Consider the following 15,533-nt stretch of genomic DNA (forward strand, 5'->3'; position numbering starts at 1 on the left):
GGGTCACCTTGGGGTCAGAAAGACCTGTTTTAGGGCTGTCCAGGATACTTCATCGTCCCTCTTCAGGGCTCTGAGGGTCCCTAGTCTTGGGAGAAAATTAGAGGGGACTCAAGGAGAGAATGCTAGGAATCAAACCGTTGTTCTATAATTGGGTCCTGGAATCCCATCCTTTGTGGGTGACCCTGGACAAGTCAAATTTTCTCTCTGCAATATGTTATGTGTGTGTATGAGGCAGGAAGATACCTCCATGTCAGGCAACATTTATATCTAAGTCTCCTTAAGGCACTTAGAATCTTAGCATGTCAGAAATGCAAAGGAACCTGGGAAACGAATCCTGCCTTTGGCAAAAGTTCTCTCATCTTCTAGCTCATTTTCCAAAGATATCAGGTGTTCTGCCCTCATTTCATCAAATCTGCTTGCTTCAGGGGCCCAGAGTGTGGCCAAGCTCCTGGGTCTCCAGATCCTCAGGGACCCAGCCATTGATATAATATAATATAACAATCATGCATGTCCACAATGTTTTTCTGTTTCCTTTATTTTTCTATTTTTTACAAGAAGCTCTGAAAAGCTACTGTCTTGAAGAAAAGGAGAAAACCAAGAGCCTACTGTCAATGATAGACACTTTCTGGTCCCTTCATCCCATTACATTGGAAACCAAGGCCTAGGGTATTGGGAAAAGAGAGGTCCCCTGGTTGCAAGGTATTTATTTCCCCCCTCTGGACCATTTTTTTCCCAGCTGTGATGAGGCAAATAGATTAGATTCTTCTTAGGATCCTTCTAGCCCTAATGAGCCACGAACCTCCATCATTCCTATGGAATTGGTCCCCTAAACTTCCAGAGATGTCTTTGAGGTTTCTGAGACTGTAATGATCATGACTTCTGAAAGAATGATGGAAGCGACCTGCATGGACTTGGGGGACTGCTCCTTAGTCCAATTAGGTCCAGTTAAGAGACCAATTAGGCACTGGAATGGCTGGCAGTTTATGGGGCTGATGAAGCCCTCTATACTTCAGTGAGGGAGGTGGAATTTCTTTGGTAGCTGTTTGGTATGGCCTGAACTCTCTCCCCTTCCAAAGATGCTGTTGGTGAACTCTCCACTCTCCCCACCCCCATATTTATATCCTATGTTCTATCCTTGTTCTCTTTTGGCTGATAGTTAATGCCTCCTAAAGTGCGAACCGACAACTAAGGTGTTAATGGCTAACTAATAAAGAAGCTTTAGTGGAAGGAGCATCTGGCTAGTGATCAGGAGTCTTGGGCTTTTCTCCCAGCTCTGCCATGACTTTGGACAAGTCATTTCCCTTCCTTGGAATAGAGTTTCCTCTCCTATAAAATGAAAGGGTTGGACTGGATAGTCACTAAGCACCTTCCGTCTCTGAAATTCCATGTCTATGTTCTAAAGTCCTTTTCAGTTCTAACATTCTATGGTCTAGTTTCTGAGATCGTGTATAATTTCTGTCCTATTTCTCTTTCTCCCAGGGGTATTTACTTTTTAAAACAAAGGCCCAAGGAGGCAGAAGAGTCTTCTAAGCCAAAAAGAATGAATTCATAATGATTAATCAGTGACACTGATTTAGTCAAGGGACCCTAGGCTGGTACCACCACAAGAGTAATGGATTTAGAATGAGAATCTACATTCAGACCCTAACTCTGGCACTTATTTTCTATATGACCACGGACGAGTCATTTAACTGAAATTTGAATTTCAGTTTTCACATCTGCAAAGTGGGGATAATAATAGTGCCTGCCTCCTAGGGTTGTCGTGAGGCTCAAATGAGATAATGAATACAAAACGCTTTGTAAACCTTAAAGCGCTATATAAATGTCAGCTATAATAATAATAATTATTATTGTCATTTCCCCTCTCTAGGGCACAGTTTCCTGCTCTATAAAATGAGAGGATTGTACTGGAAGGCCTCTAAGGTCCCTTCAAGTTTTAAATCTACAAAAATCTGCCCCATCTAATTGGCCACCTTCTGTGTTTTCTCAGTATCTAAGGCCCATGTAGGGTAGAGGACTCCCTTATTGAGAAGAGAGTCCATGACCACATGACTACCCATATTTATTCCTGTTTCCATCCTAGACTTCTTCGGTACTTGGTACAGTTGCTTGACAGGGTTATGGAGAGTGTACATGTGTTTGTGTTAGGAGGGGATGGACAGAGGTCTAGAATTCATAGTTGGGACTGGGGTTAGTGGCCTTGTTCTACAGGGAAGAGAGTTCTCAGACCTGGTCCTTCTGCTTCCAATAGCCTCCAGGGTTCTGGTCATAATAAACGAGTTAGAGACCTGGAAATAGTGAGAGGAAGGGAGGGGCAGGGAGGAGGATTGATGAAGTAGCAAAGCAGAAGGGAAAGAATCCAAGTCTCTGTAGGAACCTCAAGAGTATTTGACCTGCCTTCTCTTAGGAAAAGTTCTCATGACCTTATCCTGCATGTGTGGAACTGAGCAGAGGGCATCCCGGCAGTGTCCCCACTTTAAAAAGGAAAGCCCATCCTGTAACTTAACCTGCTTTGTTCTTCCCTTCTTTACCAGAAAGAGGTTGTGGATGCTTCCTCAGCATCAAAATGTTAAGTTTCCAGCTATGTGAAGCCAAGTTGTTAGCTCTCTCTGGGCCTCAGTTTCCTTTTCTGTAAACTGAATGGTTTGGACTTAATGGTCTTCAAGAGTTCTTCCATTCCCTGACATTCTATCAGCTGAGAGGGAGGTGCCCATGACTCCCAGATCAGAGTCCCTTTGAATCCCTTAGATGTATAGCTGCTGAAGGTCAGTGTCCATTTTCTTGGGATCTAGGACTCTGTTCCCATTGGGAGCAATTGGATTTCTGCCCAGAAGGAGAGAAAAGCTTATGCTAGGTAGGGGAGGGTTTGCAGTCTCTCAGGGGCGTGATCTCCTGCTTCTTTGTCTTGGACAGCTAAAATAAGTCTATTGTCTCTGTCCTTTGGAGATGATGTCTATTCCTTACCTACCAGCCCCCAGGGATACAGCCAACATAGGGAGCAGAGTGAGCTTCTTCTTGTAGCTCTCTGGAGTCTCCTTCTCTGAAACACCAAGAAGGATGCTTGTTGGGCTTCCAGATGGCCTTATATCTCTCCAGGGTGCTGCCAAAGATCAACTCTGAAGTTTGTAAACGTATTTGTTTCTGTTGAGAAAGAAGGAATGGAAGGAGAAAAAGAAAGAAGAGAGTAAAAGAAAGAAAGAGATGAAAGGGAGAGAACAAGAAGAGAAGAAGGAAGGGAACATTGAGGAGGTAGAAAGAGGAGGACAAAAGGATGACAGAGAAAGGAGAAATGAAATAGAGTAGAAAGAATAGAGGGAGAAAAGGAAGGAGAAGAAAAAGAGAAAGGAGAAAAACAAAGGACAAGGAAGGAAGGAAGGAAGGAAGGAAGGAAGGAAGGAAGGAAGGAAGGAAGGAAGGAAGGAAGGAAGGAAGGGGAAAGGAAAAATGGGGAATGAAAGTTGTTCAGTTTTCCCTGGATGGAAAGGGCCAGGTGAATGGAAAGTCACTGATGAGTGGCTGAGTCAGAGCTGCTCCTTACTGCTTCCTGGCCCACATGTCCCAGTGCCAGGTCGGGGTGGTATTCAGTGGGAATGCTCCATTTTTCGCTCTTTCCGATGCCTCCTTTCCTTCCTCCCTCGTCTTCGGGTCAGGTTTTTCTCTGAAACAGGAACATAGAATTCCATTTCACCGTTTGAATGTATGCATAAAGATAATAACTTATACAATGCTTTATGAATTACAAAATGGGTCATATCCCTTTGTGAAAGAGTACCAGACTCAGAGCTGGCATCCCTGGGCTCAAATCTTTGCACTGTTCCTCTTTCCTTATGTGAACAAAGGCGAGTCTCTGGACCTCTCTGTGCTGAGGTTTGGTCTGTCTTCTAGCTACTATCTCTGAGAACTGCAGAGAAGGGTAGGAGATACATTAAGGGTGATGCTGAGAGCTTGGAGACCAGAAGAGGAAGAAAAAGTTAGACTCTAGGACTTATCTAGTTCAATAGCCTTGTCTTATAGATGAAGAAACTGAGATCCTTTCCATATACAGATGATTTGGGGGCACAGATCAGAGGTCAGTTCACCCTCCCACAAAGCACTTGGTTGTGTCTGACTCTTCATAACTCCACTGGGGGTTTTCTTGACAAAGATGGTGGAGTGGTTTGCCATTTCCATTTCCTGTTCATTTTATAGATACGGAAATGGAAGCAAACAGGATCAAATGACATTCTCAGGGTTACACAACTAGTAAGTGTCTGAGGCCAGGTTTGAACTCAGGAAGAGGAGTCTTCCTGACTCCAGGCTCAGCACTCTCTCCATTATGCCACTTAGCTTCCTCAGACAGGGATAGAATCTCAAGCTAACTGGGCATCCATGGGTCTAACCTGGGCATTTATGATAACCTTGAGTAAAACATTTTGCCTTTCTAATCTTTAGTTTCTTCCTCTGAAAAATGAAAGCAGTAGAATAGATGATCTCTAGGACCTCTTCCAGCTCTAACCTTCTATTGTCTATGTCTTAAGGTCCTTTCTACCTCTGTTATCCTGCCTAGACTTTATATTTTCTGTTAGGTTCCTTCCAGTTCTCATAGTCCACGTTCTAAGGTCCTTTTTACACCTAACAATTCTATGTTCTAAGAGTCCTTTAAGATCTTACATCTAGAGGGCAGCTGGGTAGCTCAGTGGATTGAGAGTCAGGCCTAGAGATGGGAGGTCCTGGGTTCCAAATCTTACCTCAGACACTTCCCAGCTGTGTGACCCTGGGCAAGTCACTTGGCCCCCAAAGCCTAGCTCTTACTGCTCTTCTGCCTTAGAACCAGTGCACAAAGCTGATTCTAGTATGGAAGGTCAGGGTTTAAATCTATGACTCTAATGCTCTTTAACTTTTACTACATAGAGGGAGATGTGCCTCATTTCTCCTTAAAAACTCACCTCGGTCTCCCACCCAAACACAGAGCCTCTTTTCCAAAATTACTCCACCTCTAGTCAGGGGAAAAAAAATCCTCCCTTGGGATCTGACTTCACTCATGGACCTAATGCCTTTGTCTCCGTGCATCCCCTGACTCTGGATTTCTGAGGTCTGTAAATAATTCTGCTTTGCTCTGTCTCCCACTCTGCCAGTCTAGACAGACGCCTCCAGTGCTCCTGCTCCTGCCCTGGCTACTGTTCTTGGCACGGAGAGAAGGTCTGTCTCCCCATTTTTAGCTTTTATGATCTGAGACATGGAAACTTCCTCTAAAAATTCAGGAATCTCTCTTTAGGCAAAAGGCGCCTCGGTGGACCTAAGTGCCAACAGGCACAGCCAAGGACAGAAAGATTCCCGGGGAACACAGCTCAGTCCAGGGCTTGAATCAGCTGCGATCAGTTCAGCCACATGGTAGTTTCTCCAGGGTTTGGATGCCACCCATTAGTGTTTCCTCCTCATAAAAGAGACACATGTGAAAAAGCACAGGACAGTGGACATACTACTCAGTTAGGAGGAGCCAAGAGGCTCTGCTAGAATTTGCTCTATGACCTTGGACAAATGCTTCGACCCTCGTTTTCCCATTAGGCAGCTAGGTGGCACAGTAGAGAGTGTTGGATTCGAGTTGGGAAGATCTGAGTTCAAATGCGGCCCTAGCTTAACATTCTTGTGATTCTGGTCAAGTCACTTAACCTCTGTTTGCCTCAGTTTCTTCAACTGTAAAATGGGAATAACCACACAGGTGGTGTGGACTAAATGAAGCCATATTTGTAGCATAATTAGCACAGTGCCTGGCACAGCATAGATACTATATATAAATGCTTATTCGTTTCCCTCTTCTTCCTCCATATGCAAAATGAAGTTGTTGGACTGTGATGTAATTGTGATATGTACCATTTACGTAGTGCTTTAAGGCTGGCAAAGTGCTTTATCTTTATTATCTCATGTATTTCTCATGCCAACTCTAGGATGTAGTGGCTATTATTATCTTCATTTTTCTGAAGAGGAAACTAAGGCTGGGAGCTGTTAAGAGCAAACAAGGATCTGAGGCAGGATCCAGACTCAGGACTCCCTGACCACCCACCCAGGGCTCTATCCACTGTGCCACCCAGCTACTCGTCTAGTAGAAAGAACACATTCAGAGAACCTAGGCTTAACTGCTAGGCTAACTAATGGACTCTGTGCCTTTAGAGAGGTCATTAAAGCCCTCAGCCTCGGTTTCCTCATCTAGAAAATGATGAGGTAGGACTAAGCTATCTCTAATGCCCCTTTCACCTCTCAAGAAAAGATCTGGATTCTGAGCTCTCTTCTTTCCCTTCTGACATCTTGTTTGTTTTTGTTTTTTCAAACCCTCACCTTCCATCTTAGAATCAATCCTGTGTATTGGTTCCAAGGCAGAAGAGTGGTAAGGGTGAGGCCGTGGGGGTTAAGTGACTTGCCCAGGGTCACACAGCTGGGAAGTCTCTGAGTCCAGATTTGAACCCAGGACCTTCTGTCTCTAGGCCTGGCTCTCAATCCACTGAGCTATCCAGCTGATAGCAATTCCCATTTCTGTAAGACAGATGACTTTCCTCACTCGAGCCCAGTGAAGTAACACTAGAATTTACAGAAAAGGAAACTAAGGCACAGAGAAATGAAGGGATTTGCTCAGAGTCACAGCACACAGTGTCAGAATCAGGAAGAGAGCTCTGATCTCTTGATTGTAATTCGAGGGCTCTTTCTATTTCCATCTGTCATTTTTCCTACCTAGACAGAGGCTTTCCTCAGAGGAAGAAGGTCCCTGAATTTCCAGTCTAATGAGCTCTCCCCATTTCCTCATTCATAGCTGAGGATACCCTTGCCAGACCACGTGGGCTCCAGCCTGTGCCTCTGTCCAGAAGGTCCCACCCCTGTGACGCAGGGCCTTATGTTGCCCTGACTCGGGCTCACCAGGACACTTCCCCATCATCTCCAAGCCGTGCTGCTGGATGGCATCTCCTCCTCCCCCCCCCCCCAGCTCCTCCTCTCGAGGTCCACTTTCCAATTCTACCTCTGAGAACCGCCATTCACTCAACGCTGCCATCCCTGGGAGGCATATGTCTATCAATGTCCCTTTGACTCTGATGGGGCTCGTCACAAACTCTCCTCCCTGTGGGATCTTGCCTTATTAGAACGTAAGCTCCTGGAGGGCAGGGACTCTTGCTGGCATCTGTATTCCAGCCCCCCATAACTCTTAATGAGTGCTTATTCGCCCATCCCTCCCTCCGATGCTACTTTCACCCCCTTTCCTAGACGAGCCTATTGCCCAGTAAGGCGCTGATGATGCCGGCCCCTTCCTCCTCCTGCTCATCATGATGGCCATCATTTCCAGCAAAGAATTCCTCCATCGGGAACGGCCTTTCCGCCGAAGAGCCTCCCGAGCCTTCGTTGAGAGGGCCCTTGGACAAAGCACAGTCTGTCTCTGGGATGCTTCTCCAGCTGGGCAGGACCTGCTTCACTGACATTGACGGCTCATCCTGGCGCCCCAGGGAGCCATCGGAGGGGGATAAGAACTCACATTCCATTCATCCAGCTTACAAGGTGTCGGATAGACGAGGTCACGTTTGATGTCTACAGGAGACCATGGCTTCATCCAAAGTCAGTCAGTCTTAGAATGGTGGAATTCTGGGCACTGTGGCTGGCAAGGGGCTGGGGGGGGGAGGCAGGGGGCCTCCTATCCCTTCCCAGCAGAGACTCACTTGTTTCTTCTGCACATAGATTTGTACCCCAGGCGGTGGGGGCTTGGCCAGGCCCACAGAAATGTCTCTGGGTCTTTCTTCCACTGCCCCAGAAGAACTGGCCATGGTGAAGCCTTCCACTTTGTGCCATGTCCTAAAGCTCATCCCCTTCCTCCTGCGGAGATGGGATCTGGAGTCAGGAATAACTGGGTTAACATCCCAACTTGGATACCTGTTATCTGGGCAAGTCACTTCACCTCTCTGTGCCTCAGTTTTCTCATCTGTAAAATGAGGGGGTTGAAATAGGTGGTCTCCAAGGTCCCTTCCAGATCCAAATCTGAGATCTTGTGATTTGAGGATCCTCTATGTACAAGGGATGGAGTGACCAGGTGGCAAAGTGGCTAGAGCGCTGGACCTGGAGTCAGGAAGACTCATCTTTCTGAGTTCGAATCTTGCCTCAGACACTTCCTAGTGGGGACATCACTTAATCTTGTTTGCCTCCATTTCCTCATCTGTAAAATTATCTGGAGAAGGAAATGGCAAACCACTCTGGTATCTTTGCCAAGAAAACCCCAAGTAAGGTCATGTTGGGCGTGACTGAAATGACTGAACAAGAGCATGAGGGTCAGCCAGACTCTGGGGGGGGGGGGGGTCTGGCCTGGAGACAGAGAGGGGGACCAGGAAAAGTATAGCCCAAGGTTTGATCAGATCACTACTAAGGAGCATCTTAAATCTTGAAAAAGACATCTAGAAACTGTCTGTCCATTGCCTAAGTTGGCTCTCAGTGAAGCTGGCCTGGGCCCTTTCTCTTGGGATCTCAGAGACTGAAATAGGCTTGAGGCAGCCGCACGGACAGTCACTGTGGCCCCATACTGTTGTCATGTGTGTTAAGAAGGACACTGGCTCCGTCAGCTGAGTGGCTTAATAGATGGAGAGCCAGGCCTCGAGACAGGAAGTTCAGGGTTCAAAACTGGTTTCAGACACCTCTGAGCTGTGTGACCCTGGGCAAGTCACTTAACCCCAATTACCTAGCTCTTGCCTTTCTGTTGTAGAGTTGTTATTTAAGACAAAGATTTTTAAAAATAGTAAAAGAAGAATAAAAACATTTTATTAATAATAAAAGAAAATGAAAGTTTTTTGTCAGTATCCTCAAATCCTAAGTGCCTGGCACAATGCCTGGCACAGAGTAAGGAATTAATGAATGCTTGCTCATTGTCTGATATGTAATAGCATAGGCATAAAATCCGGGAAGTAACTCCCAGATGAGGAAAGTAGGAGGCAAGTACCTTCTCTGCTATTTACAGGTGCAGAGACTAGAGCACTAAGCAGCCAAGTGACTTGCTCAGGGTCACACAGCTAGGAAATGTCTGAGGTTGATTTGTGTCTAGGACTTTCTGCCTCTAGACCTCTCCTCCACTGAACTACCTAGTTGCCCAGTGGCTTCTCTTGTACTCTCTACTACCACTAAACTGGCCGGGAGTCTTTGCCCGACACACTTAGCCCTTTCTTGCCTTCTTGTTCACCTTGGTTCACTCTGTTCCTCATGTTTGGATTTCTTCCTTTCCTGTCATGGACTACCGAATTTCTTTTTGTTGTTGTTCCGTCATTTTCAGTTGTGTCTTGACCCTATTTGAGGTTTTCTTGGCAATGATATTAGAGTAGTTTGCCTTTTCCTCCTCTGGCTCATTTTACAGATAAGGAAACTGAGGCAAACAGGGTGACATGCCTTGCCTTGGGTCATATTACTTAGTAAGTGGCTAAGGCTGGATTTGAACTCAGGTCTTCCGGACTTTGGGCCTGGCACTCCATCCATGGTACCACCTAACGGTGAACTTTCTATTGTAGCCAAACCTTATACGTGTCCCAGAACCCAGCATGAGATTCTGCAGCTGCATTCAGCAGGGTTAGTCGATGGGGATGGCAACCCCCAAAGCCTGTGGAGCTGGATGATGGGAAAGAGGGAAGGGAAAGAGGCTCTAATCCAGCTCAGAGCCACCGAATCTCAATTGGTTGTATGGAGTTTAGGGCTAGAAGACCCCTCGTTCAGCGTGTCTCCCCCACCTAGAAAGGTAAATTGACTTGACCAGGAGATGAGAGCAAGTGAATGGCACTGTCAGAATTTGAACTCTGATCCCAAAGATAATCCTCTTTCCAGTGTCCTTTACTATCTCTTTCCCTTACACTCGTCTTCAGCCACTACACCCTTTGGGGCCAGGAGAGCCGGTGAGTGGCAAGGCTGTCGCTGGCCAGGATGCATGAGGGAATCGGCCTGTGTTCCCTCCTCCAGACACATGCACACACATGGGCTCCAGCCCAGGCACGCTCCCAAGCTCCCCCCACCTCCATTGACGGTCTGGTGGGGAGCTCCACATTCCTCCCCTTTTGCTCATATACTGCTGTCTTGATGATGGGCAGGAGGGAGGAGGCGCGGCGGTTAGGGGGGAGAAGTTTCCCCTAACTGGGGCCAGCTGCCTCCATGTTTCTGATTAGGTCCCACTTCAAATGGTTCTTGTCACTCAGAGGCACAGACTGTCCTCAGGTGCTGCTACTCCGTGCCACGGTCAGAGGGGAATGCCTGGCTGAGTCCTCCGGACAGATGTACACACGGATACAGATTCTCTCACACACGCGATGAGCCTTGGCCTGCCAGACTCGCCGGCTGTGGGGAGGAAAGCTCTTTGGAAAACTTCAAGCACTATATAGCTTATCACTAATTCACTAGAGCGAATCGTTGCTAGGAGTCCATTGGGGTGTATATTCTAGCCCTTTAACTAGGCCTCCAGGGCCTCCTGGGCAAAGCTCATCTTCATTTTTACAGTCGCTCTGATGAGTCATGGAGGAAGGGAAGAAAGGAAGGAGGGAAGGATGGAGGGAGGAAAGAAGGAAGGAAGGAAGGGAGGAAGGAAGGGAGGAAAGAAGGGAGAGAGGGAGGAAGGGAGAGAGGAAGAAAGGGAGGAAAGAAGGAAGTAGGGAGAGAGGGAAGAAGGAAGGGAGGGAGGAAAGAAGGAAGTAAGGAAGTAGGGAGAGAGGGAAGAAGGGAGAGAGGAAGGGAGGGAGGGAGAAAAGAAAGGAAGGAAGGGAGGAAGGAAGGGAGGAAAGAAAGAAGGAAGTAGGGAGAGAGGGAAGAAGGAAGGGAGGGAGGAAAGAAGGAAGTAAGGAAGTAGGGAGAGAGGGAAGAAGGGAGAGAGGAAGGGAGGGAGGGAGAAAAGAAAGGAAGGAAGGGAGGAAGGAAGGGAGGAAAGAAAGAAGGAAGTAGGGAGAGAGGGAAGAAGGAAGGGAGGGAGGAAAGAAGGAAGTAAGGAAGTAGGGAGAGAGGGAAGAGGGGAGAGAGGAAGGGAGGGAGGGAGAAAAGAAAGGAAGGAAGGGAGGAAGGAAGGGAGGAAAGAAAGAAGGAAGTAGGGAGAGAGGGAAGAAGGAAGGAAGGGAGGAAAGAAGGAAGGAGGGAGGGAGGGGAGAAGAAAGGAAGGAAGGGAGGGAAAGAGGAAGGAAACAAGTATTTATCAAATGCTTGTGTTCCAGACACTGTTCTAAGTGCTTTACAAATCTTATTCATTTCATCCTTACAACACTGGCAGGTAGATGCTATTTCTTATTTTTCTCTTTTTAGAGTTGAGGAAATGGAAGCAGATAAAAGTTAAGTGACTTGCTCAGGGTCACTCAGCCATCACATGCTTGAAGGTGAATTGGAACTCAGGCCTCCTTGACATTAGGCCCAGTGCTCTATCCATTGCACCACCTAGCTGCTTCTACATTAGTAGTTATTTAGTCAGCATTGAACTGAAATTGCATTGATCACACAGACACACTACAATAATCACAAACATAATTAAGCCCTTACTGTGGACAGAATCCTGTGCTCCCTTGCTGAGGGAAATGCACAGTCTAGTTAAGACCTGATATTCGCCCACAAGAAGTTCTCAGTCTAGGAGGGAAATTAGACACCATACAACACTGAGAGCGGTCATACACAAAGTATAATATAATATGCATGTTACACACATGTGCACACACGTGCAGACCCACATTCAGAAACACATATGCCCTCAAGGAGTTTTTAGGAGCAGCGGCAAGGCTGGTAGGGTGGGCAAAGAGAGGAGGGTTTTGCTTTCTCTTTCAGGAAAATAGGTTGAAAATAGGCTCATTGGATCCAGGAAGAGAAGGAACCTGAGAGGATACTCCCTCTCTCCCTCTCTCTCTCTCTGTCTCTCTCTCCCTCCTCTCTCCCTCCCCCTTCTCTCTCTTTCTCTGTCTCTCTCTCTCTCTGTCTGTCTGTCTCTGTCTGTCTCTGTCTGTCTGTCTGTCTGTCTGTCTCTCTCTCTCCCTCCCTCTCTCTCTCTCTCTCTTTCTCTCTCTCAAGAAATCCAGAGAGGAAACCCTGGAACTTTCCCAGGATTACTCAACTAGTGAGTGACCTAGTCAGGGTCCAAGCCCAGGTCTTTGGGCTACCAGCCCACTGTTCTTTGTTCCCATTTCATAGATTGAAGGACTTTTCCTTCAATTAGTGGCAGTGAGGAAAATAACATCAGTGTTCTTAAGGCCAGGGTTCTTAACCTTTTTTTGTATCGGATTTCTTTGGCTGTCTGATGAGCCTGTGGACCCCCTTCTTAAAGTCATGCATAAAGTAAAATATATGGGATCACAAGGGAATACATTAAAATAAAGATATAATTTTTTTCCTGTCCAAGTATCCACTGCTTTCCTCCCCCAGAAATCTAGCAATATATCCTTTGGGGATCCAAGGTCCCCAGGTTCAGAACTCTGGTCTTAAGGTCTTCAGTTTCATGTCAAAAACTTATTATTATTATTATTAAAACCCTTACTTTCCATCTTAAAATCAATACTGTGTATTGGTTCCAAGGCAGAAGAGCAGTAAGGGCTAAACAATGGAGGTTAAATGACTTGCCCAGGGTGACATAGCTAGGAAGTGTCTGAAGTCTGATTTGAATCCAGGATCTCCCATCTCTAGACCTGGCTCTATTCACTGAGCCATCCAGTTACCCGCCAAAACCTAGTATTATTAACAATGCTTTTTAGATTCCTTTTGGTGATATCATAAGTGACTACATAAATCTCCAGAAATAAGGTTTTTTCAGTCATTTCAGTTGTGTCCAGTTTTCTGTGACTCCATTTGGAATTTTCTTGGCAAAGATTCTGAAGAGGTTTGCCATTTCCTTCTCCAGTTCATTTAACAGATAAAAGAACTGAGGCAATCAAAGTTAAGTGACTTACCCAGGGTCAAACAACTAGTAAGTGTCTGAAGACAGATTTAAACTCAGGAAGGTGTGTATTCCTGACTCTAGGTCCCATGCTCTATCTACAGCACCTAGCTGTCCTCTTGAAATAACAAGTACTCTTCCAGTCTGGGAGGATACAGGCTCCAGGAAGATAGCAGCCCTCTAAGGTTATGGTCAGGTTGGCGAATAGTGGCCTCAATATGCTTTAATCACTGCACTGACTGTCATCACTATTGAATGTCTATGAAATAGCAAAGAGAGTGGGCCTAGATATCAGGGAAGGAATACTAACTTTGCACCAAAAGGAACAGCCCCCCAGCTATCACTTCCCTTTACTGACCTGCTGCACTTATTTATTTATTATTTTTTGGGGTGGAGGCTGGGAAGGTACCAGACCTGGGATTTCACCACAGGTGGGAGGAGCTGCTGAGCACCCACCAGTCTATTGATTCAACAATAGTTTACCTCTTCCAGTCCTTGTCTCTCTTTCCAAAGCCTTGATTCCCGTGACTCAATCTTATTTATTTATGCTTCGTTTCTTGTTCTTTTGATTATCTGACCTCATTTGATTGGTAAAACTCCAGTTTCTATTTTACTTGCTCTTCCTTCCTTTTTCTATCTCTGTCTCTCTCTTCCATCTGTCTTAGAATGAATATTGTGTATTGGTTCCAAGGCAGAAGAGTGTTGACAGAGGCTTGACAGATGGGGGAGAAGAGTGGCTTGACAATGGGGGTCAAGTGAAAGCTAGAAAGTGTCTGAGGCCAGACTTGAACCCAGGTCCTCCAGATTCCAGGTCTGGCTCTCAATCCACTGAGCCACCAAGCTGCTCCCTGCATACTATATTTCTGAATAAGAGCATATCATTTCTAGATTTTAAAGTGTGGTCCAGAAATCCAAATTCCCATCCTCAGGCACCATTTCTACTTTCTAAAACAGATTTCTCCCCTCTTTAGACTTTGCCTTTAATCTGTGGCAGTAAAGAAAACACCACCTGCTCCTCTATGTTTCTTGGTCAAACCTATAATTTTTAGCAATGTTTTCTAGACTCTAGTTAATATCATTTGTGGCCATGTCAATCACCAAAAGTAGGTGGTGAATGGCGTGCTTGATAAGTCTTGGAACTATACTAGGGCAGTGCTGGCAAACGTTTTTGAGATTGTGTGCCCAAACCACAACTTCAAGCTGCCTTTGACCATCCCCACCCTCATTACCCCAAATAGTGGAGGGAGGAAGTGTTCACATTGGGCAGCTGGACAGAGGGGTGGAGCATGCAAAAAATGTCCTTGGGCACCGTGGAGAGAGAGAACGGAACAGCCCTTCCCATGCCACCCTGGCATCCATGCCACACCTTTGCCAACACAATACTAGGTCCTTTCTCCATTGACCCATAAGCAATATCCAAGGCCCAACTGGCTAGAAATTACATTAGATAAAGCACTGGGCTCAGAGTCAAGAAGACCTGAGTTCAAACCTAACTTCAAACACAGACTAGCTATCTGACCTTAGATGAGTTGCTTACTCTCTATGTGCCTCAGTTTTCTATGCCTATAAAATGGGGATCATGTGAGCACCTACCTCCCAAGGTGGTTGTGGCAATCAAATGAGAAAATATTTATAAAGTGTAAAGATGGTGTTTGGCACATAGAGGGTGTTTAACAAGTGCTTGTTTCCTTCCTTCCAGAGCCTTTCTGTGAATGTGTCATCCTAAAGCCGATCCCCTTTTTCTTGCTGGGGTGCGGGTGGGGTCCCCATTGTATCAGGTATCACAGACAGCCTCAATTTCACAATACTTGATCTCACAAGGTGACAGACTCCTTTTGGAAGGCTCCTACCGCCTGACATTGTCCCAAGTTTTTCAAATGCTTGTACCAAGGGCTCTTTTCCTTTTTTTTTAATGTGGCTCCTAGCTCAAACTCCTGCCTTTTTTCCTTTCGCCAATTAAACAAGGTATTTATTAGAACTATCCCCACGGAGCCCATCGAGCACAAGAATGCCCCCCCTTTTCTGGCTACCACCTCACCCTAATGAGATCAGGCCCTTCCTCCATGTCAGCTGAAGGAACAGCCCCATCTGCTTGCTTAAAATGGTCCCCAAGTTTCCTCCAAGGAGAGTGCCCTCATTCAGGGTTCTGATGGGGCTCGTGCGGCCCAGTGGGTCTTCTCTGACAAGAAAGAAGGCTGGGACAGTGGTTGGGGCAGATCCTGGGCCAGGAGTCTCGACATCTGGATTCTGGCCCCTGCTACAGGATCTACGGACTTGGTGATGTGAGGCACATCGCTTGCCCTGGCCGGAGCTCGGCTTCCTCACCTCTGATGGTCTCTGGGGTCCTTCCCAGCTCTGACAGTCTCTGTCCTAAATCTCTCCATGGCCTGTGATTCTAAGGTCCCCACGAGCCCACCTGGTGCTCACCTCCTGGGCAGTGCCTCCTGATGGCACAGTTTCTGGACTCAGATAGGGCTTGGCAGGCTGCTGTTCCCTCCTCTCGACTGCCTCGGCTGACCTCACGCACTCTGGTCTCCAGGCCCCAGGCTGACCCACAGGTTTTCCCATCCTGGAGGCAGGGACTCCAGAGGCTCCACGGTCCAAATTCACATTCCTCTGCATGGGGTGGGGCGGGGGTGGGGGGGTTGGAGAGAAGAAGGAGAAG

General features: G+C 46.6%; 1 protein-coding gene across 1 annotated transcript in view; it reads right to left on the reverse strand.

Moving 5' to 3' along the window:
* Positions 1-517: 517 nt before the first annotated feature.
* The window catches only part of RSPO4 (R-spondin 4), a 53,538-nt gene continuing 38,522 nt past the window's right edge, over positions 518-15,533 (reverse strand). The window contains exons 4-5 of the mRNA XM_007474498.3: positions 15,296-15,484; positions 518-3,658 (exon numbers count right to left, since the gene is read on the reverse strand). Coding sequence (XP_007474560.1) covers positions 3,582-3,658; positions 15,296-15,484 — 266 coding nt within the window. The 3' untranslated portion in view covers positions 518-3,581. The remainder of the gene's footprint in view (positions 3,659-15,295; positions 15,485-15,533) is intronic.

The sequence above is a fragment of the Monodelphis domestica genome, chromosome 1, assembly GCF_027887165.1.
Source record: "Monodelphis domestica isolate mMonDom1 chromosome 1, mMonDom1.pri, whole genome shotgun sequence".
NCBI classification, from domain to species: Eukaryota; Metazoa; Chordata; class Mammalia; order Didelphimorphia; family Didelphidae; genus Monodelphis; species Monodelphis domestica.